At 54.1% G+C, this 27,676-nt stretch overlaps 1 protein-coding gene across 1 annotated transcript in view; it reads right to left on the bottom strand.

Annotated features, from left to right (window-relative positions):
- The window catches only part of LOC119095966 (vitamin D3 receptor), a 142,024-nt gene that overhangs the window by 7,809 nt on the left and 106,539 nt on the right, over positions 1 to 27,676 (bottom strand). Inside the window, exons 3-6 of the mRNA XM_037218828.1 lie at positions 18,042 to 18,117; positions 14,448 to 14,614; positions 1,931 to 2,103; positions 304 to 473 (exon numbers count right to left, since the gene is read on the bottom strand). Coding sequence (XP_037074723.1) covers positions 304 to 473; positions 1,931 to 2,103; positions 14,448 to 14,614; positions 18,042 to 18,117 — 586 coding nt within the window. The remainder of the gene's footprint in view (positions 1 to 303; positions 474 to 1,930; positions 2,104 to 14,447; positions 14,615 to 18,041; positions 18,118 to 27,676) is intronic.

The raw sequence follows: 27,676 nt of genomic DNA, 5'->3' as shown, positions 1-27,676 counted from the left end.
GCAAACAGAAAATCTCAGCTGGCTCTGGTCTGCTTCTATGGTCTAGTAAGCTGACTGTGGCCTGTTTCCGTGGTCTGGTCGGCTGACTCTGGTTTGTTTCCGTGGTCTGTTCAGCTGACTCTGGTCTGTTTCCGTGGTCTGGCAGTTGACTCTGGTCTGTCTCCGTGGTCTGGCAGCTGACTCTGGTCTGTTTCCATGGTCGCGTCTGGGGGTGCCCTGCTATTCCTTACGCCAGGGGGGGGGGGGTTTACCCCTCAGACCACACGTGTGCAGACCAGCGAAAGAAGCCTTGATGGTGCTTACTCTGTGGAACTTGAAGTGGTGCTCATAGAGCTCGGGAGACAACAGCGACTGCATGTGGCCAATCTCCACGGTAGGCGCGTGGTCCGCCTTCGGCGATGACTTCAGCATGAACGAATTCTGCTTACTGTCGAACATCATGGCGCCCCGGAGGATAACCATCGCCAGCACGCCTGCGGGGTCCGATGGCAGGTCAGCTCACATGTGTCAGGAAGAACTTAGGTCAGTTAATTCTGGGTCAACTCAACTCACCTTAGGTCATCTACGCCATTCAGGTCGTATTGGGTCATTCCATCACTACTACCCACGCGGATAGTTGCATTTTCCATTCCTTTGAACACAATTGGCTCCAAACCATACCGATGTTAATTCGTCCGTTTCATCGCCTAAAAAGAACTAAGTAACCAAATAATAGCAAAAATCGGAACCTGAGCTTTACGTAGAAAATGTCATACATACACTGAAATCTAAATACACTGGAATGAACCCTGGAGCAAAATACACTGGAATGAACCCTGGAGCAAAACACTCAGGCGCGCTTATCCACGCCGTCAAGCTTTCTGTTGTCGCCATACAAGCTCCGCAGGCGACTCTGCTTAGAAACAAAACAAAACTTGACATTATGCCCTCGTACAGCCACGGCATGAACACACAGCCGCCTGTCAGGCAGTTGAAACACACAGCCGCCTGTCAGGCAGTTGAAACAACTTTGCCTAGAAACATTCATAATTATGCCGATGAAGCTATCTGTTACCTAATCTGGTAAGTTTGCAATTTGACTGCCGCAATGCCGAGTCAAAGTGGGAATTTGAAGGACATCACACAACATTTGATGAAGACATCCTGAGAAGACTTTTGCAGGCGATTCGGCTCGAAAGACCCTCACTCTGATGAAACTTACCAAATTTTTACCACAGTGTAAACTTATTCGGGCTTTCAGGTTTGAGTGGAAACGGGATGTAAAGCTAGAAATAAGCGCGAAAGCATTTTGCCGGCACCTTGCAGTATTATATCGGTGTAGCTGCCAATTCATTAGACACTCCCTGTTCGTTTTGATCGGTCAGGAGTGCTAAGCACATATGAAACGTTCATCAGCTAAAAGCGTGCAAAGCACACTTTCAGCTCTTTCCATGGGATCTACGGTCACCTGAGAATATCGAAACAAAAGAGACAGAGAAGATTCCACGATGGCCCGCAGCTCGTTCAAAGGAGCACATCTCAGAGCTGCGGTCCGTTCTGCTCACAAACTGAGCAGCTCGCTCAAAGGAGCGCATCTCAGAGCTGCGGTCCGTTCTGCTCACAAACTGAGCAGCTAGCTCAAAGGAGCACATCTCAGAGCTGCGGTCCGTTTCTGCTCACAAACTGAGCAGCTCGCTCAAAGGAGCACATCTCAGAGCTGCGGTCCGTTCTGCTCACAAACTGAGCAGCTCGCTCAAAGGAGCACATCTCAGAGCTGCGGTCCGTTTTGCTCACAAACTGAGCAGCTCGCTCAAAGGAGCACATCTCAGAGCTGCGGTCCGTTCTGCTCACAAACTGAGCAGCTCGCTCAAAGGAGCACATCTCAGAGCTGCGGTCCGTTTCTGCTCACAAACTGAGCAGCTCAGCGGGTCGGCTTGTCAGGGGAACGCACCGTTCTTCAGCAGGATCTTCTGGTCCGTGGCGTTCAGCTGGCGGAACCGGCCGAGCTCGGCGACGAAGCCGACCAAGCGGGAGATGGAGCCGATAAACACGTTGACCATGATGCTGCAGGGCGTTGGGTCTGAGTCCGAGCCCTTGACAGTGGGCAGCGGATTGCTCTGGTACCTGCGCGACACAGGACAGGGTCGGTCGCGTCTCCCGGCCATCTGCATCGTGAAAGGCGGTCTGCCAATGACGCCGAGGATGTCACTGGGATTGGCTGGGGTGGGATTTGTGGGGGGGGGGGGGGGGGCGAGCTGATATGGCCAAATCGTTGGTCTGGGGTCAAGCCGGCTATTCAAGTGGCCAAGACATTGAGACCATGCCAGCATCATTTACCAGAGTAGGTGATGTCCGACTCGTTGGACTCTGGCCTGGCGGTCCAATTGGATTCCAGTTGCCTTTTTTGTCCAGCGTCGTAAGGGTCAGCTAAACTATGTCATATGAAGCATCGCGTCGTGTGGTAAGATAACCATGAGTAATAGGAGCAAGCTGAGCCTCATGGAGCTGACCTGGCACTGGCGCTGGCGCCGGCCTCAGTGGACTGGAGCCGGTTAGCTCGATCAACATTAGAGTGGCGGGCACGGAGGCGGCGAGAGGTCGAGTTACCGTCGCCATAGGCAGTGAGCGCCCCCAGCGTGCTGTGCACGCTCTCATCTTACGCCACTGATAGTTGCTGCACTTAGAATTGAGGTCCTAAACACCCAGGGCTAAGCCATATCGACTCAGTTTTCTGGTGAAAGTACCCCGAGTAGATATTTCACGATACACCAAATCACCGCAGTAGGCGAAGACGACACGCGTGAGGCAGTTTAGGTTCAAGATATTCGAATGGCCTCTTTTGACCTGAAATTTCCCCGTGAAAGCACACGACAATATGCTTTGATTTCCATCAGCTTTGATCTGTGCATATATTCAAAGATATGTCAAGATGGCGAAGGAAACGCAGTTTTAACCTCGTTTGACCCAGATGACAAGTAAAGCGCAGAAAATACCGATAAAGAAATGGATATATAACTAGATGTACAGCGTAGAGCACGAGTTGTAGATTTCGCGTACGCGTGCCTCCATGTCACCAATATTCACTCCAGTATATGGAGCATGGAATCGGCCGGGGGCCGCACCCCTCCCCCTTCCTCCCTGCGGCGAATGTGGCGGCAGCGGCGGCAATGGCGCCCGTCAGGTCAGCTGATCTTTGCGGCGAGCAGACCGCCACCGCACACCGCCACCGTGCACTGCCGACCGTGGACACGTGCTGGCCAGCCGAGACCAAGCCCGGCCATGAGCCGACTGCAGCTGCAGCCTTTGCGAGCTGATCGCCTTGCCAGACGAGAACCGACCATTCAGCTTCAGCTGATCGGCTGGGGCGTCAACGGTCGGCATGGTACAGGCCAGCCGAGGGTGACACCCCCGCCGCCCCCCCCCCTCCAAGCGCCCCCGCTGGCGGCGACCTAGGACCGCTGGCCAGACAATGACCATACCATGGCTGGTATCGGTTACTTCCTCGCGTCTCGCCCCCCCCCCCCTCAATGTCTCCGCCTTCACTCTTCCACTCCAGCCGTGTTGGTTGACTGGTCCGGCGGTTTTCTGGCTTCCCGGCCCTGTAGTTCGCTCGATATATGGCCCTGTGGCTTCTTGCCTCTCAATTTCATTGGTTCTCTGAATCTGTGGGTTGTTGGCGCATTGTCTGACTTCATGCTGGTTTTGCGAAGCCTCCGGGTTTTCATGACGTTTCTTTTCCTATTACGCCATAGGGAAAGAAACGTCTTGGCGTTAAGCCTTGCGCTTGTATTCCTGGAATCTGTACTGTGGACATGCAATGACGCATGTAACGCACATCGTCATTCATGCTTTAATGAAACGCCAGCGACTGCAGAGGCCGCATTAGCGCTCAGTGGCCATGACGTAACCGGGGTTCGAACCCGGCCGTGCGCCCTTGCCGGAGCATATACGCCTGTGTTGGCCGGATCTTGCATGTTCTAGCTCTATCAATGACTTTCCCTTCATATGATCCAACACCGTTGGCGCATCTCGTCCTCCACAATGCGACGCGCCCTAACGGCTTTTCTCACGGCGAGCTGCTGAGGACCCTAGGGTGGAAAGCGATGCACTGCACGAATGCGCGCTGTGGTACAAGCCGTCCGGGTTACGCGCGTTCGTCTGGCTGACTTAGAAGAACTGCCTTTGTAAATAGCTCACGGGACCCGACGAAAAAGTTTAGCAGCGGCGCTCAGCAGAACTGCACCGGCAGGTGGGTGGGCATCGATTTCGGATCGCCCATCCACGAAAGGTTCGAGAGGTCATCGTCTGGCGACTGAACACAAGTCGCTGAGGCCAGTTTCACGGCTTGAATTGGCAGACAGGCGTGAAATGTCAGCTCTAAGGAGCTTCAGGCCGCTGCCGCTTCAGACGGGCTGGGAGCGTCAACGCTCCGAGCCCGGCACTGTCTTCACAGCAGCTGTGACGCTCCGGGCCCGGCACTGTCTTCACAGCAGCTGTGACGCTCCGGGCCCGGCACTGTCTTCACAGCAGCTGTGACGCTCCGGGCCCGGCGCTGTCTTCACAGCAGCTGTGGAGAACCCATCAGCAGCGAGCCGAAAGTCCGCCACGCTTTTCGCGGTGTTCTGGTGGCTGCAAATGCTCTATCATTTGATTTACGTCAACAAATTATATCCGCCGTCACGATTCTCCGAGCCGTCTTGGGCCTCGGAGCCCCCACGAGCCTCGGAGCCCCCACGAGCCTCGGAGCCCTCATGAGCCTCGGAGCCCCCACGAACCTCGGAGCCCCCACGAGCCTCGGAGCCCCCACGAGCCTCGGAGCCCTCATGAGCCTCGGAGTCCTCTTGAGCCTCGGAGCCCTCACGAGCCTCGGAGCCCCCACGAGCCTCGGAGCCCTCATGAGCCTCGGAGCCCTCTTGAGCCTCGGAGCCCTCACGAGCCTCGGAGCCCCCACGAGCCTCGGAGCCCCCACGAGCCTCGGAACCCTCATGAGCCTCGGAGCCCTCTTGAGCCTCGGAGCCCTCACGAGCCTCGGAGCTCCCACGAGCCTCGGAGCCCTCATGAGCCTCTGAGCCCTCACGCTCCGCCGCCCCGGCAGGCCCTCTCGGAGACCAAACGGCGAGTGCAACGTCAGCCCCCAGTCTTCCCGGGACCCACGGCTGCCCAGATCCTCCAATGGTACTTTGTCTGCTTCTTTGGCCGAAAGACTACGCTTTGCCGTCTGTTTGTAGCTTTTGGCCGTGCTACAATTCCTTGGAGCTATTCAAGGGGCCGCGGTACGTCAAGTGAGTCATGAGTGGCCCCGGCTATCTTGGTGGTCCTTTAGTAAATCCGCGCTATGGGCTTTTTCAGAGGTCCCATTTAGTTTCATGAGAATTTTCCACCTTAGGGTCATTGGCCCGAGGCACGTGTCCGTTTCAAGTTTGATTTCGTCAGGTCCTCTTGACTTATCAGGAATTCTCATCAGGTTCCTGATCTGGTAGGAGCCTGTTTGACTGCTAACGCTCCGTGACGCCCCAGGGGGCTGCCTGAGCGCACACTGGGCTTATGTCAGTTGGCCCCCGTGATCACACCAAGCGTGTTTTGAAAGATGATATGAGCACATTTCATAGCATAAGATAAAGCACGGACACTAGCTGTACTGCTTCAAAATCATTCACAGTCATTGCCAAATCGTCCTCAGATTTTACACTCTGCTGCATATCTGTTTTGGTAGTTATTTATGTACTTCATTATTTTCATTTGGAAGGGGAAAGGGCGTCACCGACAACAGTTCGCTTTCAAATCAAGCCCACCAGTGCGTCCGAACGGATCACCTCCGCCTGCGAATAGCAGAGCTTCCCCTCCCCCCCCCCCCCCTGCATCGCAGCCCGCAGATCCGCCGCCTGGCCCGGACCAGCGGGCGGCAGCAGCAGCAGCAGCGATGCACATGTCATACCTGGTGCCTCGAGCCCCGCTTATCTGCCCGTCCACGGCGACTCCGCCTCCAGAGGTCGGAGACCGGAGCCAGGCGCACGGGCAGGCGATGCTCGAGTCGGGCACCTCGCCGCCCCCTTGCCGACGCCCAGTATTGTCGCCTCCGCGTGCCCCATGCCATGCCAATGGCTAGCGGCTCGCAATTTTTAATCCTCAGCGATGACTAGACACAAGGCCACACACACACACACATACACACACACACACACACACACACACACACACACACACACACACACACACACACACACACACACACACACACACACACACACACACACACACACACACACACACACACACACACACACACACACACACACACACACACACACACAGATACCCACATACACACACATGCGCGCGCGCGAGCGCAGACATACAAAGACATCAGCACAAAGCAGGAAGCCTTCCTGTCTGAAACCAGTCCTGAGCGCGCCTCTGGCTTACGCTAGGGCTTGTCATTGGGGCCCCGGAGCGACGTGGCGCAGGTAGGAGTCAGCCGTCGTAACTCTGCGAATACATGTCGTTAACCCAGCACTAAAACCCGCCTGCTTCCTCCGGCGCGAGGCTGGTTTTCAGTGATGCGCACTTCGAGGACCGTGACGCCGCCATCACGGGATGGCGGAGGGGGGGGGGAGAAGAACGGGGGCGGGAGAAGGACGTTTAGGAGGACTTCCTGTTAGACGCCAGCCCAGACATTCCAGAACGTCGTCTGCGATACCATTCGCTGAAAACACAGGGAAACTGACCGCTGGAAGAAACAAACCGAATAATGAGAGGAGAACGCGGTTTGGGAAGAAATGATTGGGTGCAGCCTGTCATCTGAGCTACGACAGCGCTGCGTTCACGGTGGCGCGCTGCGTACCATAGCCGTGCACGGTTCGATGGGTGCAGCGCATTTTCTACCGCACAGGCAAGCGCTGCACGTATAGGTGAACTGTGCATGTTGCATAACGCTCGAACAGGCTGGACGACTCGGACTGCGGACGTCCGTTATCAATGAAGGAATGCTTTTTGGTTGTTTTGAATGGACAAAACCGCGACGCGAGCGAGCGCACCCCGGTTGCCGGTGTTTCTTTTCTTGTTGCTTGAGATTTACAGCAGCCGACGTGGTGCCACGTTTGGCGGTGGATGGGAATCAATGTGTCGCCGAGAAAAATGAGCCTATTCGTTCCCTCGATTGGCACCAACAGGGGAGCTGACGCGCCGACACGCCGACCAGTCTGTCACGCCGACCAGTCTGTCACGCTGACCAGTCTGTCTCGCCGACCAGTCTGTCCGGCCGACCGGTCTGTCATGCCGGCCAGTCTGTCATGCCGACCAGTCTGTCACGCCGACCAGTCTGTCAGGCGAATCAGTCCGTCTCGCCGGCTAAACTATCTCGCCGGCCAGTCTGTCACGCTGACCAATCTGTCACGCCGACCAGTCTGTCACGCCGACCAGTCTGTCACGCCGACCAGTCTGTCACGCTGACCAGTCTGTCTCGCCGACCAGTCTGTCAGGCGAATCAGTCTGCCTCGCCGACTAGACTATCTCGCCAGCCAGTCTGTCACGCCGACCAATCTGTCACGCCGACCAGTCTGTCGCGCCGACGGACTTAGACTGCTCGACCCAGACTGCACGGCTCAGACTGACACACTGACGCCACGCTGCCACACCGCCCAGGGCCCGGCCTGTAAAGCCATGGGAGGTTTCTGGGCCCCTCTAGTCCCTCCAGTACATGCAGCTAATTCCAGCATTCCCCGGCCTGTCCACTCGGGCCGCCACCACAATGTAGGCTTGCCAAGGCGTGCCATTTTCTGACGCATAGCAACCGGTAAGCGCTTCTCAACAGAGTGGAGATGCAGCGTTTAATGGCCTCTCCAGGACGGCTAACGAGATGGCGGCCGGCGTGTTGCATGCAACGCTGCAGCAGCACAATTATAGCCCGCCGTATTCGGTAGTAAAACGTCCATAAAGGCTCACACGATACGGACATGGTCACCAGGAAATGGTCGGCCCAGGACCGGGGTCATCACCGCAGCGGCGACAGGGGAACGGGTTGGGGGTGGTTAGTGGGAGGGACACCAGCGCCAAGGGTTGTCACTGCGAGGGCTGCAGGGGGTGGTGTGAGGGACACCAGCGCCAAGGGTTGTCACTGCGAGGGCTGCAGGGGGTGGTGTGAGGGACACCAGCGCCAAGGGTTGTCACTGCGAGGGCTGCAGGGGGTGGTGTGAGGGACACCAGCGCCAAGGGTTGTCACTGCGAGGACTGCAGGGGGGTAGTGTGAGGGACGCCAGCGCCAAGGGTTGTCACTGCGAGGGCTGCAGGGGGTGGTGTGAGGGACACCAGCGCCAAGGGTTGTCACTGCGAGGGCTGCAGGGGGTGGTGTGAGGGACACCAGCGCCAAGGGTTGTCACTGCGAGGGCTGCAGGGGGTGGTGTGAGGGACACCAGCGCCAAGGGTTGTCACTGCGAGGGCTGCAGGGGGGTAGTGTGAGGGACACCAGCGCCAAGGGTTGTCACTGCGAGGGCTGCAGGGGGTGGTGTGAGGGACACCAGCGCCAAGGGTTGTCACTGCGAGGGCTGCAGGGGGTAGTGTGAGGGACACCAGCGCCAAGGATCGTCACTGCGAGGGACTGCAGGGGGGTGGTGTGAGGGACGCCAGCGCCAAGGGTTGTCACTGCGAGGGCTGCAGGGGGTGGTGTGAGGGACACCAGCGCCAAGGGTTGTCACTGCGAGGGCTGCAGGGGGTGGTGTGAGGGACACCAGCGCCAAGGGTTGTCACTGCGAGGGCTGCAGGGGGGTGGTGTGAGGGACGCCAGCGCCAAGGGTTGTCACTGCGAGGGCTGCAGGGGGTGGTGTGAGGGACACCAGCGCCAAGGGTTGTCACTGCGAGGGCTGCAGGGGGTGGTGTGAGGGACACCAGCGCCAAGGGTTGTCACTGCGAGGGCTGCAGGGGGTGGTGTGAGGGACACCAGCGCCAAGGGTTGTCACTGCGAGGGCTGCAGGGGGGTGGTGTGAGGGACACCAGCGCCAAGGGTTGTCACTGCGAGGGCTGCAGGGGGTGGTGTGAGGGACACCAGCGCCAAGGATCGTCACTGCGAGGACTGCAGGGGGGTGGTGTGAGGGACGCCAGCGCCAAGGGTTGTCACTGCGAGGGCTGCAGGGGGTGGTGTGAGGGACACCAGCGCCAAGGGTTGTCACTGCGAGGGCTGCAGGGGGTGGTGTGAGGGACACCAGCGCCAAGGGTTGTCACTGCGAGGGCTGCAGGGGGTGGTGTGAGGGACGCCAGCGCCAAGGGTTGTCACTGCGAGGGCTGCAGGGGGTGGTGTGAGGGACGCCAGCGCCAAGGGTTGTCACTGCGAGGGCTGCAGGGGGTGGTGTGAGGGACACCAGCGCCAAGGGTTGTCACTGCGAGGGCTGCAGGGGGTGGTGTGAGGGACACCAGCGCCAAGGGTTGTCACTGCGAGGGCTGCAGGGGGGTAGTGTGAGGGACACCAGCGCCAAGGGTTGTCACTGCGAGGGCTGCAGGGGGTGGTGTGAGGGACACCAGCGCCAAGGGTTGTCACTGCGAGGGCTGCAGGGGGTAGTGTGAGGGACACCAGCGCCAAGGGTTGTCACTGCGAGGGCTGCAGGGGGTGGTGTGAGGGACACCAGCGCCAAGGATCGTCACTGCGAGGACTGCAGGGGGGTGGTGTGAAGGCCACCAGCTCGAGCACGAGCACGTATCGCGAACGTGTGTAAGTATTGGTGACCATGTTCCATAAAGCAGTCCACACCGGACTTGCAAGGCACTGCGGTTATTCTACTTCCGACACTGGAGCGTGGCGAGCGTGACAGCCGTGCCCTGGACCTGCCCAGTTGTGGTCCAGGGCACAGCTATCACCCTGCCCGGCTGTGGTCCAGGGCACGGCTGTCACTCTGTCCAGCTGTGGTCCAGGGCACGGATGTCGCTCTGTCCAGCTGTGGTCCAGGGCACGGATGTCGCTCTGTCCAGCTGTGGTCCAGGGCACGGCTGTCACCCTGCCCGGCTGTGGTCCAGGGCACGGCTGTCACTTTGCTCAGCTGTGGTCCAGGGCACGGCTGCAACCCTGTCCAGCTGTGGTCCGGGGCACGGCTGTCCCTCTGCCCAGCTGTGATCCAGGCCACCCCCGTTCCGAGGTCAGCGACCCTCTCAGCCATGTGCCGAAATGCTTTTGTCAGCCCGACGGCCCTACGGCAGTCACATCGGGGGAGGGGGAGGGGAGGGGAGAGATTTACCTTTGCTTGCGTGATGCCTCCAACCGTGGCTGTCTGGCAGCTGTTGGAGACATTTGACAAAGCTCCGTCTGGCGCGCGCGGGATGAGATCAGCGGCGTTGTAGGGACGGGCTCCCTACTGTGGCGCTCCGTAGACCCCGATTTCGACGTTCTCAAGCCCAGCGGGCAATACCAGCCCTCCGACACCATCTTCTCCTCACATAAAGGGAGTGTACCACATTCATATCGGGTTTGACCTGAATAATCACCTTGAAGACCTTTTAGTGTTGTTCACAATCCTGCCCTTCTTCAACCCTAACCCCATCTAGTTTCTGAGATACACACCCGCGAGAATGAAAGGTATATCGGGGAGAGCATTTCGAAGTCACCTTGTCATTCACGACGTCATAATAAAGTCATTCAAATCCTACCATTCAATAAGCCAAGCGGCGATCAAGGCCAAAAAATGTAATCGCCGAGGCGTTTATATTTGGCGTTCGTGACCGCGATTTGGCCGTCAACAGACATAATGGCCGTCAACTGGCTTTCAATCAATGTTGTGCAAGGTACGATGCCGTAATCAAACCATGACGCGTTGAGGAGCATATTTGCCAAAGAAAGAATTGTGCTGTCCAGAGCACTTCTTTCCGATCAAAAAGGATACCAGTCGGTACAACTGAGCTTGTTTCGTTTTATCTGATGCCTGCTTCAATGTCTTCAAATATAAAATACGAAGCATTCCCTTTACGTGGACCTGCAATTAAGCTGCAGGTTATAGCTTGAAGAGGGAGGCTGCCTCCAGTCGTTTCAGCTCATTGGGTTATATCCCTTGTATCTGTGTGTTTGTGGGCAAACGTGTGTGGAATTTTTGCAACGACTACCGACACACACACACGTACCACACACACGTGCCAGTAACCACCTGGGTATGTAGAATTGGTGCCGAAAGGCCACGTATTTATCAGTGAGTCTTCAGCACCAACGCAAGAATACATGCCAGGTTATCTCACCCACCCATCCCACCTTATTCATTTGAAGTCCGGATAAATGGTCGAAGGGTATTTGCCCAAATGTCTTAAAGCCGGATGCACTTAACCCACCTGGAAGTCATCTGGCCGACGTGTCCTTTTCCTGCGATGTCAAGAAGACGGGATGCTAAAAATCAAGCGGCAGGTTGCCGACATGCCTTTTTGCCGACGTGTCGACTTGATGAAATGTTATAAAGCCAAAGTGTTTTTTGTTAAATGCCAATTTCCTGAAATTTGCATTAGTCGTTTGCCACTTTTACACGAAGTCGTTTGTCGATTGTCGAAATGGTTCTTATTCAAACGTGAATTAGCTAAAACAATTTTTGGTCGAATGGTAGATAGCCGACAGGTTCTTTAGCAGATTGCGAACCATCGAAATGCGTTTTAGTCGAATGCCTCTTTACCGAAGTGATCTTACGTCGAGTGGCTGCACGTCTAAATGTTGTTGATGAGCAGAAGACGGAGACCCATAGCCTTCGCTATGTGGGCGTGATTTTTCGCCGCCACCCTACGATGGGAGGCCTCAGCAGATCTTCGTTAATGTGTCAACAACAAAGCGAGCTAAAGCCACTGGAAAGGTGGGATTGTAAAGCTCTTTTGAAGCACATTACATATGTGCGACCGAACGATGGCGAGCACGACTTTTGGCGGGTCAGATCAGGTCCATCCTCATGTTAATGCAAAAACTAAGCATGTCAAGACAATGTAGAAAACAGCGTTGAGTAGGTCTCAATAGGTTCATCGGGTGGGCTCTAGCAGACGTGACAGGAGGCTATTGTTCCATTGACTCGCCCAGCTATAACAAGACCTAAAGAAACAAGGCGAAATCGAATTGCTCCATGTCCTTAACAGTATTGGTTACGCCCCGCCAACCTATCAACGCGGACCGTAATTTATTGACCGTTTACGGTTCGTTTGCGTTTCCGACAAGCAGAAATCATAACGGTTCGTCATTGGCCGCTTGCGGCCGTCGTCACATCAGATCATTTGAAATGGCTCATTTCACATTTTAACTAATTGAATTCGGCTTGAACATTCGCCGAATTTACGTTTGTCCAATTACCGCTCGTTGCATTAAAACAATCAACAACAAGGCGATTGGTAGATGGACCAGTCGGTGATTTTTCATTCGTCTGCTTCCCATTTGCCTAAATCCCGTTTCGGCGCATTGGCACTAAGTTAATTAACTTTACAGCTTATAAGTTTTCATTTAATTGGCACTCCTACCGAATGGCATTCCGACAAGTTGCTCATTATCAAACAGGCAAGTATCCACTTTGCTCCTGCCTTTTAGCCGTTCACCTTTATAGCATGACGGTAAGAACCACTCGGGATTCTCACATTCGGTGGCAAAAGCATTCGGCAAACCGCTATTCTGAACGTTGCCTGGAACCAATAATTCAGCGTTCAGGTAAGCGCGACGTTGACCGAGATAAGGGGTAAGAGTCACCGCTGCGAAGGAACCTGTCCTTCAGTGAACAGCGGGCCGAGACAAAGGGTAAAAGTCACCGCTGCGAAGGAACCTGTCCTTCAGTGAACAGCGAACCGAGATGAGGGGTAAGAGTCACTCTATGGGCGAGCCGAAGCATGCCAATGGCAGCCACAATTAGGGCCAACATTCGCGGAGAATGCAGACAACAGACGGCAAGGGCTACGACCGGAATGCGAGATTAACGTTCCTCTTGTCGGGAACTGTTCCAGTCGATGCATCTGCACAGCACATCTTTGTGACGGCGATTTACCAGGGCCATTGCCATCAGGGGCTCATGTTGCTAGGGAAGGCGCTTCACTAGCGGTTCTCTGCGGTGACAGCCCAGAGGAACACAATCGCAGACTACACTGCCACGAACTAATAACAGCACTGTGGCGCGTCCCCGACCGCGCTCGACGCGCTGAGAGTGCGGCGGCCGGACCACGCTCGCGCCCGACCAGGCATCGTTTGCAGAACAGCCGTCTAGACGAGAGCTGAGCCCGGCCAGGTCTAGATCCGGACCTGGATTTGGAAGAGCGGGCCGGGATTGGGGCGACGTCCTTGTTCTTATGGGGAAGTCTGTTTGTTTGCGGTCCGGGTATCAGCGAGCGAGCTATTTTGGGCTAAATTGAGTCAAAATGAAGTGCCCATACCGGCCGGGTGGGCCAGGGTTGTTTCTGCAGTGGACTATTTGCCCCATTGTTGTCGTGAAGCGTCATGAAGACCCTCGCGCTCTCATTCCAGACAAGAAATGGGGCAAGACCGGTCACTACCCACAACCAATCACATCTGAACATTGTGTACACGGCCGTCGACCAGTGCGACGATGCTCACGAGTCTCCACAGCGCCACACAAACGGAAGTCTTGATCGACCTGACCACGACAAATATGGAACCTAATTGTTAACAACATCATTCCCATAACACTTGGTGCTATAGTTGACCTGCTGAGCATTTTTCGCAGAACTACTTCCAGCTTGAGTGTGCTTTACGTATATGCCCGGTTTTCGAACGAGCTCTGCTTTGAGCTTCCCCTGAGCACCGTTTCGTCGTGAATCTAAGTGATGCGGACCAGTATCCACCGCTAGATAACTCCGCTGCGTCATCCGACGCCCGAGCCCCGAGGGTAAGCCCTGAGTGCAGTGACCATACGGTGGATACGTTCGCCACGTGTTGCGATTGCGTAGGGTTCACTTTTACTTGACCGCAATCTGGAGTGGTTGTCCCTCATCCCCTCGCCTTCCTAACCTGCAGCTCGTCGCGAGAGTGGGTTGGGGAAGCGGCTCCGACGCATCGGGCACGACTTAACGACGAAACCTTCCATCCTTGAGGTCATCATGCGCGCAGCTGTACAATGATCATCATGCGCGCAGCTGTACAATGATCATCATGTGCGCAGCTGTACAATGATCATCATGCGCGCAGTTGTACAATGATCATCATGTGCGCAGCTGTACAATGATCATCATGTGCGCAGCTGTACAATGATCATCATGCGCGCAGCTGTACAATGATCATCATGCGCGCAGCTGTACAATGATCATCATGCGCGTAGCTGTACTGATCATCATGCGCGCGGCTGTACAGTGATCTTTTGTGAATCGCAGCGTTGCGCTATGCAGCCTCACTTATGTGGAAGGTAGCTACGTTAACGACGATACTACGAACACTACAACACTAGACTGCCAGACCTTGCATCGGATTTTCCGCATGCGTCGTCGGGCAAGCCTCCCCTCTCCCCGGCGGCGCACTCCTCAGGCTCGGAGCCGCTCACATTCTGTAGAATGAGCTGAAGAGCTCGTCGATTTCCTGCATGTCCGCGTCGGAGAGGAACTTGCCACGGTCCGCCGGGTTCCGCTCGTACGGCAGCAGGCTGTGCTCTTGGGAGCTGCGGCGACGCTCTTCCTCCAGCTGCTTCTGGCGCTTCTTTTCCTGGCGTATCTGCCCGAAACAGAAGACTTGGTGGTGAGTAGGAGGTAGGAGGCGGGAAACGGCCGCGAACAGGGTCCCGGACTCCCGACCCGAAACAGAGGCGAGAGGGGGCGGTGAATAGAGTCCCGGACCGAGGGCCCAACTCGGAGGTGAGAGCAGGGCGGAATTTGAAAACGAGAGATGTGTGTCTGCATTGTAGACATCTCCAATCCCTTACGAACTACCACTCGTGTGTGGTGACTAAAGCACGGCCTTTCCAGCGTTCGGAGGTAAACAGGGAAAATAAGAATAGACGGTCAGGTGGGAGCCTGTCGATGGATAGGTGAAGACCTCTCCTTCACGTTTCAAAGATAAGGTGTCCGTGAAAAGATGTTCATCACCGTTTTACAGTGTTGACATGAACGGGACAGTAAGCAGCTTTTAGGTTTTGGTTGCACGACAAGTCTGATTAAATCAGTAATGTGCCATGACCTGGATTCAAGCTGCGTCTCTGAACAGCGAATATCGTATAAATGTGTGCACAAGCTATTGCATGCCTGTAAATTGTTTCAACAGGACAGCATGAGGCCGTGCTTCACACCAGGTGTGTCCCTGTATAACTGTGTGGCGGATAAGAGAGTTTGTTAACTCACTGCCAGGTGTGGGAGGGGGGGGGGGTCCTAATGGCCGAGTGGTTATTGCCTTGCACTCCCACGTGAGGGCCCGGGTTAACCCGCGTTTGCGCCATAGCCTCTGGGCTAATACGGCCAATCGCTATGAAGTCACATGTGCTCCATGAAAGGAAGCGTGGCACCGTGCATCGCGTTCGCTTTAAACAAAACACAAAAACCATTGCTAGGTTCCTTACGCCCGAATGTGTCGAGCCGACGCACAAACCAGACGCAAGAGACGTGAGAGCGTAATCAAGACCAAACCAGAGTCAGGAGACGTGGGAGCGTAATCAAGACCAAGCCAGAGTCAGGAAACGTGGGAGCGTAATCAAGACCAAACCAGAGTCAGGAGACGTGGGAGCGTAATCAAGACCAAACGAACTCGGATTACTGCACGCACAGCTGCACTTGTACAAGAGACTGTGGGAACCGGACACAAGGCATGGAAAATGCTACCACAGAAGTTAAACGTACCGGATACGCTTGGCTAAGTTGTTCATCACACATGTTAAAGCTCCCGAGGATGTAGAACAGTTGGTGGGTAACGCTCCACAGGACATCAGCAAAGCCGAACGCAGGGTTCAAAAAGGGAACCGCGTGTCTTTCCAGGTGTACATCGCGAAGCATTCGTCGACAACGGTGTGCGCAAACAACAAATAACGACCATGCTATACGATGCAACAGCTCTCATGCGATGACAGCTGAGTATATGAATGACGCTCTCGCGCATTGCACACCACCGTCCACATATGGACATATTTCTTACAAGTTTTATGTATGTGTTCACCGCAAAATTACTGCTGTCACCGGATCTGTTTCAATTTGCATGAGTAACTAACTTTGCCGACGCGAGGAAATCTGTTTAATCTGGCTGTTGCTAGCCAAACCTTTTGGGCTCATGACAGTAATGCAGCCATTTTGGCGGCGGCCCAACGGCGGCATAACCGGGAACTAGGTCCTTTATGATATAACAGGAAAGTTCTCAATGGAAAACTAATGAATGCTTCCTAGCTGCTCCATCGTTTTGTTAGTCGTCGGTGCCGCCAGGCCAACCAACAATAGTGCAACAGCCTCAGTTCCATCGCCAACGACGGCGATCGATGTGCGTGACGTCACGCGCCGAGAAAACCCGACATGTCCCGAGGCTGTCCCGAAAACCCGACATGTCCCGAAGCTGTCCCGAAAACCCGACATGTCCCGAAGCTGCCCCGAAAATCCGACGTGCCGACAAGCTGGGAGCAGTGTCGTGTCCGTGAGGTGCAGTTTATATCAAGGAGATATTCGGCGGGTACATACATGGGGACGCTGGCCGAAACATTTATACAAACTGAGCCTGCCATGATGTATATCATGAAATGGAACATACAGCATTGTTGCGCATTTTCTTGAAACGGGCTTCGGGAAGGGGTTGAAGTCCCTTACTGACTGCTCCCTAACTTTGCGCCCCCACCCGCATCCCAAAGTTGAATACGAAGCGGAGCAAACGGAAACCGGATCATAAATCCAGAATCTGAGCAGTATTTGGTGTGGGTTTCACCATCTGACGTTCTCTCAAGCCCATTGAGCATGCGGCAAAGCTTCGTCCCTGCCTATTGCGTCGATCGTTTTACGGCCCGAGCAAAGTACGCCGTCCGGGACAGCTTCTGTGTGCATCGCGAACAACCGGCGGACACTGTCTGCGAGCAGAGCAGCCGGACCGCAAGACAACCGGCGGACACTGTTTCCGAGCAGAGCAGGCAGACCGCAGTACAATTGGCGGACGCTGTTTCCGAGCAGAGCAGCCGGACCGCAATACAACCGGCGGACACCGTCTGCGAGCAGAGCAGCCGGACCACAGTACAACCGGCGGACGCTGTTTCCGAGCAGAGCAGCCGGACCACAGTACAACCGGCGGACACTGTTTCCGAGCAGAGCGGCAGGACCGCAATACAACCGGCGGATGCCGTTTCCGAGCAGAGCAGCCGGACCACAGTACAACCGGCGGACACTGTTTCCGAGCAGAGCGGCAGGACTGCAATACAACCGGCGGCCACCGTTTCCGAGCAGAACGGCAGGACCGCAACAACGTCGTTCTGCAGGCGGCAAGCATAAGTATGCACGGCCAACTTAGGCGCAGGAAGGATGCTCATGGGCGGGGCCATGAAGCGTCCCCAAATCAGGGGCAGTGCCGCCCGCTTGGACACGACCGTGTATGACGCCCCGATCGGCAACTCTCACGATCAGCTGCGCCAGAGCTGCGCGGGGATTGTTTTACCATGTTGCCACACAAGTGGATATATTGCAACACAGCTCGTAACTTCACTGCATCTGACGGCGGGACAGCTGATATGACAGTTTTTGGCGACAGGTGCTCCGCGGTAAGGGGAGTAAATAATAAGCATCGAATACCAAGAGCGAACCATGTTCGCACTCAGGGCGGCTCAGAACACCTATAAAAAATGTTAACGGCAACATAGCACACACTATTTTGAACAGGAGCTTTGTATTACGGGCATCAAGGAAAGTCTGCATAGCGAGCCTCTTCGTGTACCCAAGTAGTCGTGCGTAAACTTTTAATCGCTTGTTTTGTAATTTTTTAATGTTCAGAACGTTATTCGGATATCACCACCGCCACACGTCGGTGTTTGGTGTTAAGATTAGCGCAGGCACAGTCGGCAAGCGCACAGCGAGACCGACGAAATACGTCAGGGCGCAGCTAGCAACAGCATCGAGTCAATGCAGCACGCCATCCGAATCAACTGACAACACAAATACCCACAGCATGACCGGGGGTGACCCCGTCTGACCTTGAGCTGCTCCGTCCTCTCCTTCTCGGTCATCACCCACGTTTTCTCCATGCCATTCTCTGTACACTTCTTAAATCTGAAACAGAACCAGAGCGACATCAGGGAGCGGGCCCCTCATTTATATGGCGGTCATGAAAAGCGCACAGGTCAGAACGGGTCGGAAGCCCAGTCCAGATTGCCATGAAAGATCGCCATGGATCTCACGATATTGCATGCGTTAATCTGGTATTCTAAAACAGGTATTACCGATCAACTTTTCAGGCCGATCCGACATGCCTGCGGAAAAGTATACACAATTGCCCGGATCATTCACATGTTCAGCTTCACACATGAAAGTTATGTGCGTTCCATTCTGATAACCATCTGCCAACGCCATCACTCTGTTCTCCTCTCAGCATGTTTTGCCTTCATCGATTTCTGTCAGTCCCTGTGCACCCCTAAACAAGAAGACAAACTCAATCACATACACAATTCCAACGCAGTATTTAGAGCTCCGCCAATTGAGACTGTTATTCACGATGTCGACAAAGGTCAACAACAATCCAATCAACCAATTATCATGCATGCACTACTCAAACATGAGCCACATCAACCAAGTATTCAAAGTGGCCCAGATTGTGGGCCGTTTCTGGTGTCACGACTAAACATGACAGAAGCAGGCTAAACTTGTTCTACTACGCACCATTTTAATAAATGCAATGACAACTCGAGATGAAGCGCCGAGCGGCAACATCAATCCGGGGTAACTGGCAGGCTCTGAGAGGGATGACATCGCAGATTGACATGATATTTGTCGCCCAGAACATCACAATCCTCCGACGCGCGCAAGCGCCGGAGCATTCCGAGTTAAGCAGAGGAAACTACTAGCAGTTAAAAACATTCGTAGCTCCCTAACCGCTCTGACCAACCATGATCGAGACGTGTTTTGACCTAGGCCACGCACTTTAGGGCGTAGTACAAGACAGAGTTTTATAGTGCTAAAGGAATCCAAACCTTCTGAGACCTCTCCGAAAAGGGAGTGTTCCATATTTCTATGTGGTTTTGAACTGGAATAGCCACCTTAATCCATCTTAAACCACCCTAGTTACATTTACTAAACAAGCATAGTGTCTTGTCTGGAGCCGTACTTTCTACTTGAAAGTATACCAATAGACATAAGCGCGCTGGTTGCATTATATTTGATGTGTGCTTCAGCATCTTTAAATGCAAAACGTTTCCTTTAATGCCAAGGCAAGCATTTCAATGACTAAGTCAAGTTAATGCGTGCGACTATTTATTTTTTCTAATCAACACATGGAACGTGTCACTGAATATCATTTACTAGATCACCCTTGATATTATATATACGTTGTATTACAGATATTTGATACATGAAATATGTTTCATTTATCGTATTTGACAGATTGTATATCTTTCACACATCATATTTGATACCTGATAGATCATATTTTATATTTTTATGAACCATATACATATTACTGTGTGAACATTAGATAAAAAGTGGCCGGAAATTCACGTAACACATTATTCAAGCATGACAGACCCCATTAAAAAACCAGGGCACTTGTGAATTCAAGACATCATTCTCGTCGGATATTGCTTAATGGCTTTTGTGTACCCCCCCCCCCCCCCGCCCAAAAGTTGGCATATACCCAGCTTTCCCACTCGGTCGCTCGCGCCGTCGTCTTCACATTTTCAGCTATTTCCGATCCGCCACAGCGCGCCCTTCTCGGCCCAACAATCAGCTCTCATGTCAGGAAGAAATTTCAGGATTAATGGAGCGCATTCTGATTGTAAGTGTGTCATAAAAGTTCGTGCTAACCATCCGGCTGCCCTTTTGGGGCCAATTGTTGCACGCTATACTTTGCACAGCACACGAAATGAAGTGCACGATGGGCTCAACGTTGTCTTGATGATCTCATCCCACATCACCGATTTCGCGTCGTGGCGCTTAAACAACACGTGAAGTCCACTGATAAGCACAAAAGCCACCTATACTTTCATTGCAAGGCATGCATTCTTGCGGGAAGTATCTTGGTGTTTCATTATGTATTTTTTAAGCCATAAGCGCGCATTTGCGTCACTGGATTCGACGTTCGAATTCCAGCAGACCTCGTGTCTTTATAGCGCTTGAATACTGGCCGCGCGGGAAAACGCAAACATAGTCGTTGGCACGCGCTGACGTGGACGTGCTGAGCTGGTAACGCACCACCTGCTTCATCATGGCCAGGTCGGCGCCCTCGCCGTTCACTGAGATGGTTAGGTCTAACCAGTGGACGAATGTCAGCCCTTGGATGACCCCGCCCAACCCATCAGCTTCTGACCTCCCTGGACCTTGCACCCTCACCCCTAGGCCTATATCACGAGAAGCTAGCATCGTTAGGTGTGCTTGCTTGATGCCATGTTTAAGACGGCTCCTTTGCCATAACGAAGTATCACGTGATTTTCAAAGCCATCAGCCTGATGAAGCGCCAATGACAGAACTGCTTCATTGCCCTCTCCTGCTGGTTTGACAAGGAAACCCCGCACGGGGCCGTTCTCTTACCACTCGCCAGGTGCTGGGGACCGACCTGCGGAGAGATTTGGCCTAACGTTGCGGGGAGACAGACCCTTTTTCTCAATGCGGGGACCCAGGATCTGTGTTCGGGGAGGGGGGAGAGGGCAGGGTCTGCGTTCCGGAAGGGACCCAGGACTTGTGTCACGGGTGACCCAGGACCTATGTTTCGGGGGGGGGGGGGCAGGACCTGTGTTCCGGTGGGCCCAGGACCTGTGTTCCGGGGGGCACAGGACCTGTGTTCCGGGGGGCCCAGGACCTGTGTTCCGGGGGCCCAGGACCTGTGTTCCGGGGGGCCCGGGACCTGTGCTCCGGTCTGCACGAGCTGATCGGCAGTGGCGGCCTGTCCGCTGGCACGGAGGCTGCACCTGATCCTGGGTGACGAGCCGTGCCACCAGCCGTTCGAATGTGTTAATGCCGCGAGCTTAACGTGGATAAATCTCAAATTATATGAATTCTCACGACGGCACAGCTTCAGGTTCCTTCGAACTCCTGAACAATTCAGGCCGTTTGCTTCTTGGTAAAGAGATTTGTCCGTCGCATGCGCCTCAGAGGCCAGCACATCACATCTCCTGGCCACATCACATCTCCTGGCCACATCACATCTCCTGGCCACATCACATCTCCTGGCCACATCACATCTCCTGGCCACATCACATCTCCCGGCCACATAACATCTCCTGGCCACATCACATCTCCTGGCCACATCACATCTCCTGGCCACATCACATCTCCTGGCCACATCACATCTCCCGGCCACATAACATCTCCTGGCCACATCACATCTCCTGGCCACATCACATCTCCTGGCCACATCACATCTTCTGGCCACATCACATCTCCTGGCCACATCACATCTCCCGGCCACAGCCACATAACATCTCATAATTGGGGGATGGATTGCCAAGGAGGCATGCGGCGCACGTCGGCCTCCTCGATATTGTTGCTTTTATAGCGGCTTACAAGCACGCTTCAGTACAGCGTTTGTCGCCCAGTCACCGCCGCACCGCGGCGCCGGAGGGCCACGTGGCGTTACAAAGGTATGACGTCGGCTGGAAGCCGAGCGTCGCAGCCAGTAATACAAAGGTACAACGTCGGCTGGAATCCGGGCATCGCAGCCAGTAATACAAAGGTACGACGTCGGCTGGAAGCCGGGCGTCGCAGCCAGTAATACAAAGGTACGACGTCGGCTGGAAGCCAGGCGTCGCAGCCAGTAATACAAAGGTATGACGTCGGCTGGAAGCCGAGCGTCGCAGCCAGTAATACAAAGGTACAACGTCGGCTGGAATCCGGGCGTCGCAACCAGCAATACAAAGGTACGACGTCGGCTGGAAGCCGGGCGTCGCAGCCAGTAATACAAAGGTACGACGTCGGCTGGAAGCCGGGCATCGCAGCCAGTAATACAAAGGTACGACGTCGGCTGGAAGCCAGGCGTCGCAGCCAGTAATACAAAGGTACGACGTCGGCTGGAAGCCGGGCATCGCATCCAGTAATACAAAGGTATGACGTCGGCTGGAAGCCGGGCGTCGCAGTCAGTAATACAAAGGTACGACGTCGGCTGGAAGCCAGGCGTCGCAGCCAGTAATACAAAGGTACGACGTCGGCTTTGAAGCCGGGCGTCGCAGTCAGTAAGACAAAGGTACGACGTCGGCTTTGAAGCCAGGCGTCGCAGTCAGTAAGACAAAGGTACGACGTCGGCTGGAAGCCGGGCGTCGCAGCCAGTAATACAAAGGTACGACGTCGGCTGGAAGCCAGGCGTCGCATCCAGTAATACAAAGGTACGACGTCGGCTGGAAGCCAGGCGTCGCAGCCAGTAATACAAAGGTACGACGTCGGCTGGAAGCCGGGCGTCGCAGCCAGTAATACAAAGGTACGACGTCGGCTGGAAGCCAGGCGTCGTAGCCAGTAATACAAAGGTACGACGCCGGCTGGAAGCCAGGCGTCGCAGCCAGTAATACAAAGGTACGACGTCGGCTGGAGGCCGAGTGTCGCAGCCAGTAATACAAAGGTACAACGTCGGCTGGAAGCCAGGCGTCGCAGCCAGTAATACAAAGGCACGACGTCGGCTGGAAGCCAGGCGTCGCAGCCAGTAATACAAAGGTACGACGTCGGCTGGAAGCCAGGCGTCGCAGCCAGTAATACAAAGCTATATTGGCGGTATGGCACCAGCATATTATGGAATGTTTCAAGCATTCTCGCAAAAATGCGCATGCATAACGGCAAAACGTACCCTTTTGTGCTCATTCAAAACAAATCTACCCTATTCACTCTAAAACTTTTGGTAGCACTGTCAAGTGCATCATTAACGCCCACCACCAACACCACGACGCCACGTATCGACGCCACTGGGACGGTACCTGCTGAAATGCAATGATACTGGCGGTTGGAACCGGTGTTGGTAACAGAAATCGGCTTGTGACGCCTTTGTTGTATCTCCTAAATACATACCACTATTTCCCTATGCCAACAAGGCACTTAATAAAGTAATAAACACCTACCCAGTTGCCCGCAAAGGTATCGTTCCCACCAAGGATGGTGACTGAGGCGTGTCTGGCGTGGCAGCGGGCAGCCTCACCAGCTTGCTTTGAAATCAGCCCGATTTTAACATTTCGCCGTTGAGAGGCGCCCGTGTTGGCAGTTGAGCAACACTCACTCTTCTCGGAATTATAACATCTAGCGCTGGTATTAAGGATTGCAATCTTAAAAACGTTGATGTTCCCATTTCTTACACAAGAAGTGCAGCTTTTCCAAGGCCCTTCAAACCTTTCATGCCTAGGTTAATAAAGAAATTATCTGAGATCTAAAAAACAAGACAGAGTTTAAAAAACATACTTAGAGAGCGGACAATGTATGGTGGATATATATATATATATATATATATATATATATATATATATATATATATAAATACATGTTATATATGTATATATGTATATATATATACATATATACACATACATGTATACGGATAGATAAGTTATCAGAAATCATCACTAGAGCTAGTTTTTTGCATCAAAACTTATTCCAAACGGTTTGTGGTCGAGGGGCAACATTACACATGCTTGCATAGGATCAAAATGGTAATTATCAGCTTACCTGGCAACGTGAGTTACGAAGTTTTGACTGAATCCATGACAGCAGTCATACGATATGGCATGTGCCAAAGTAAGGAGATAGACGATTGAGGCAGACGCTTAGTATGCTTCCTCATTTCATATAATTCAAAAAGGTAAAAAAATGGGTCTTGGAGACGAAGGTGACTTGGGCACATAGATGGTTTAGTACACAAAATATAAAAACCGCGACACTTTCGTTGACTACAAACAGATATAGGGAAATATGATAGCAGATAAGTAACGGGGAAATGCTGAACTCTTTACGCCTAGCGCAGAGTTAACCAAATGATGACAAGAAGGCGGCGAAATTTAAAAGAACCAAGCGCTCTCCTCCAACCAGGTATGCACCACATCACAAAAAGGAAATAACTGTACGTAAATGCATGTAGCATGGTGATTCTCCGTATATATGGTGCAACATGGTAACTCGTAGGATTCCGTGTGGGGGAAAGATCCAGGTTCGGTCGGCTGAGTGCATATAGACATTTTGGACAAAAAAGTACTTCCTTAGCGCATAAACTTCAAGACCCGTTATACTTGGCCGACTGGCTATAGAATCTGCGGGAGAATTTGCAGTCAAGTGTTGCATACAGGAGATGCAATTTCGGGATTTTGTTACTCGCGTCCTGCGGGCCTGCGGGCTTAAAAGTGCCACAACTGATCTGCAAAAGATGACGACTGCAGCATCTGCAGGAGATTTTACAGTCATTCCGCAAGGTGTGAGCGGGTCCTCGCGGTGCCACAAATTAGCAACGATGGTATGACACATTTTTACAAGGCAGCAAGTGATTGCTGCTCTTAAAACTGTTTCTTGGCCGCTGAAAACAATGGCAGCGACTTAAGCCGTTTTAAAGCTGTAAATCATAGCCGGGTTTTGCTGCTGAGGCTGGACATGGAGTGATCACGATACTATATGCCATGGTGCTTTTACCGTTAGTTGTATGGCGTCCAGTAGAAGTACAAATTTTATTTCGCTATCAAGCATTTACAGCAGAGTAAATGTTATACTTTAAAGTTGTGTTATTCAGCGCAGCGCACATGAAAGGCACAACAACAAGTTAGTCATGAAACAAGCGTTGGTGGCCTCTCACCAACATTGGAGGTTCTGAGACAGTGGTAGGCACTTTTTGTAAATGTTCGGGCCCGGCCCATGGTCATTTACAACACGTAAAACGCAAAAGACATCGTCAAGACAGGTGATGAGGCGCGCCCGAAACAATTGCACAAATAACAACAATTACGACACCAAACTACAAAGCAAACAGTCCTACAAATCCCATGCGTGGCGAGCTTTGCACAAAGCCTTTCAGCTTAGACGCAGTCGTTTGAAAAATAACTAAGCGCTAGGATAACGCTAAAAAAAAACTACGAATTACATGGTGCGCCAAGCGGCGTTTTGTTGACCAATGGTTTCTGTTCGCGAATATAAAGTGATAAACAAACCGTCCGATGAGCACGCCACGTCGGAAGGCGCCAAGGCCGTGACCAAGAACATGTTGGAAGGCACCAAGGCCGTGACAAAGAACATGTTGGAAGGCACCAAGGCCGTGACAAAGAACATGTTGGAAGGCACCAAGGCCGTGACAAAGAACATGCTGGAAGGCACCAAGGCCGTGACAAAGAACATGTTGGAAGGCACCAAGGCCGTGACAAAGAACATGTTGGAAGGCACCAAGGCCGTGACAAAGAACATGTTGGAAGGCACCAAGGCCGTGACAAAGAACATGTTGGAAGGCACCAAGGCCGTGACAAAGAACATGCTGGAAGGCACCAAGGCCGTGGCAAGAAGACGAGCAGCAGATCAGATGCACTGTGCATCTTTACTGGTCGCATCATCACAATCATCATTATCACCAGCATTGCCATTATTATTACTATTACTATTACTAATATTATCATTATTATTATTGGTATTATCATTATAATAATTATTATTGTTGTTAATTGCGCTAGCATCATCGTCATCATAGTATCATTCGACAATCGGCGGGATAACATTTTGTACGAATTTCCCGCTGTTGTCCGATGTCGTACTGTATCGTCCGACGTTGTCCGATGTCGTATTGTATCGTCCGACGTTGTCCGATGTCGTACTGTATCGTCCGGCGTTGTCCGATGTCGTACTGTATCGTCCGACGTTGTCCGATGTCTACCCGGTTTTTTCCTGTGCCATCGGGTGCCGTCGTTTGCTTTCGTCTGGTGTTGTCCAGCCGGGTTGGGATCAGACGCACGGGTCAACAGCCGGGTCGGGGTCAGCCTCACGGATCACCGTCTGGGTCGGTATCAGCAGCGCGGGTCACCGGCCGGGTAGGAGTCAGCCGCACGGGTCACAGTCTGGGTCGGGGTCAGCCGTGCGGGTCAACGGCCTGACAACCGTGTCGACCCGATCGATAGATGCCCTGGAAGCCGCTGCCTGAGCTGCAGCGGCTTTCCTGCCCGTCGTCAGCGCCAGCTCCGTGTCTCTGTTGTAACTACGACACGTCTGCTGTCGATGTCATTGCGACGTCTCTGCAGTTCCCGCTAAATGTGCCGTCTGTCACCTCTGCTGTCTCTGCTGTCTCCGTCCTCATCGCTGTCTCTCCTGTATCTGCTGCATCCGGCATCTCTGCTTTCTCTGTGCAGGTTCTCTTCGGTCTCATGAATCCCCGGTCGAGCTGCTCCCCCCCCCCCCCCCCCGCCAAGTTATCCCCAGACCACCGGTTTGCAGGCACGATGCCAGCACGTTGTGCAAAGCTGGGCAAATTTGAATCGGTCAGCGGAGCATCTATCACTAGGCCTTACGCCCACCGGATCGGTAGTGTGACTCATGAAGCCGTGCATGCACGTCCAATTTACGGTGCGTCTTTTCCCACCCTCGGGGACTGATTTTGCCTGCCCGCCAGCATCCCCATTGGAGTAACACTCACTCCGAGCGCCGGCACTGCCGCGCAACCGCGCCGTGTCAAATCCCGCCGCCGCAGCCAAGTAAAACCATCCGAAGCTCTGCTCTCGCCACCCGCTCAGCCCCCGGGACGCCCGCCAGCCCCGCCACGCGAGATTATCGACGTCTCCATGAACCCCCACCCCACCCCCATCCCCAGTCTCACGCCTCGGCCAGCGCCCCGCCGAACCACGCGCGCTAAATTCAGCCGCGCCGCCCAATCGATACCATTCGCCGGCGGCTACCCTGTCTGCACCTCCTCAGTGCAAGGAACGCACGAGCGACGACCTCCGGTCGCGCTCCCGTCAACCCGGAGCCTGTTTTTCGAGGTCCCCGGGTACGAGGTTGTAATACATTCGGCCGGAGTGGGGGGACACCGACCTGGTGTGGTGCGCGCCGCGTGAATGGCCACCAGCGCCGGTTTTTTCCTCAAAATTCCCACCCAGAAGTGGCATGTGCTTCACAAACCGCCCGTGCATGGGCCTGGTGACACTCCCCACCTTCCACCAGCGGGTCTTCGACGCGAATTTGGACCGGCCGGAGCCCAGCCCAGAGACGGGTTGACCGCCCCTGGATCCGTATCTGGCAGCGAACCCACAAGCGGGTCGCTGAGTCCGATGGCTGCCGCCACCGACGAAGGTCAGGCGCTGGGGCACAGCAACAGCTGTTGCGTGAGGCTGCGTGCCGATCGGTCGAGCCCCGGGCGTCGCCGCGCGACATTGGTGGGCGGCGGGGGCGGGCCGGCGCGTGAAAGACGTCTGCGGCGGTGCGCTGGGAGGACGAAAGAGGCCGGTGTCGGCCGCAGCGACTGGCGCCAAGAGCGGTAGAGCTCAGCGGTACATGCCGGGCCGCTGCCGAGGTCTAGATCGGCCCGCTCGGTCACGGCCCGATTCGCGTCAAATCGGCGCGCTGCTGGCAATCCCACGGCGCCTGCAGAAATGGCAAATTATTATCATCCGCACACGTCCACCTCAGCAAAGTCTTACGTGTCCGTTGTTTGGTTGGTGGCTGACGCCACCGCTGTCGCCAAGCGCGCGCGTCCCGC

The sequence above is a fragment of the Pollicipes pollicipes genome, unplaced genomic scaffold (assembly GCF_011947565.3).
Source record: "Pollicipes pollicipes isolate AB1234 unplaced genomic scaffold, Ppol_2.1 Scaffold_4219;HRSCAF=4965_pilon_pilon_pilon, whole genome shotgun sequence".
Taxonomy (NCBI): domain Eukaryota; kingdom Metazoa; phylum Arthropoda; class Thecostraca; order Pollicipedomorpha; family Pollicipedidae; genus Pollicipes; species Pollicipes pollicipes.
The sequence above is the reverse complement of the archived record's forward strand: the minus strand, read 5'-3'. Positions and strand labels throughout refer to the sequence as shown.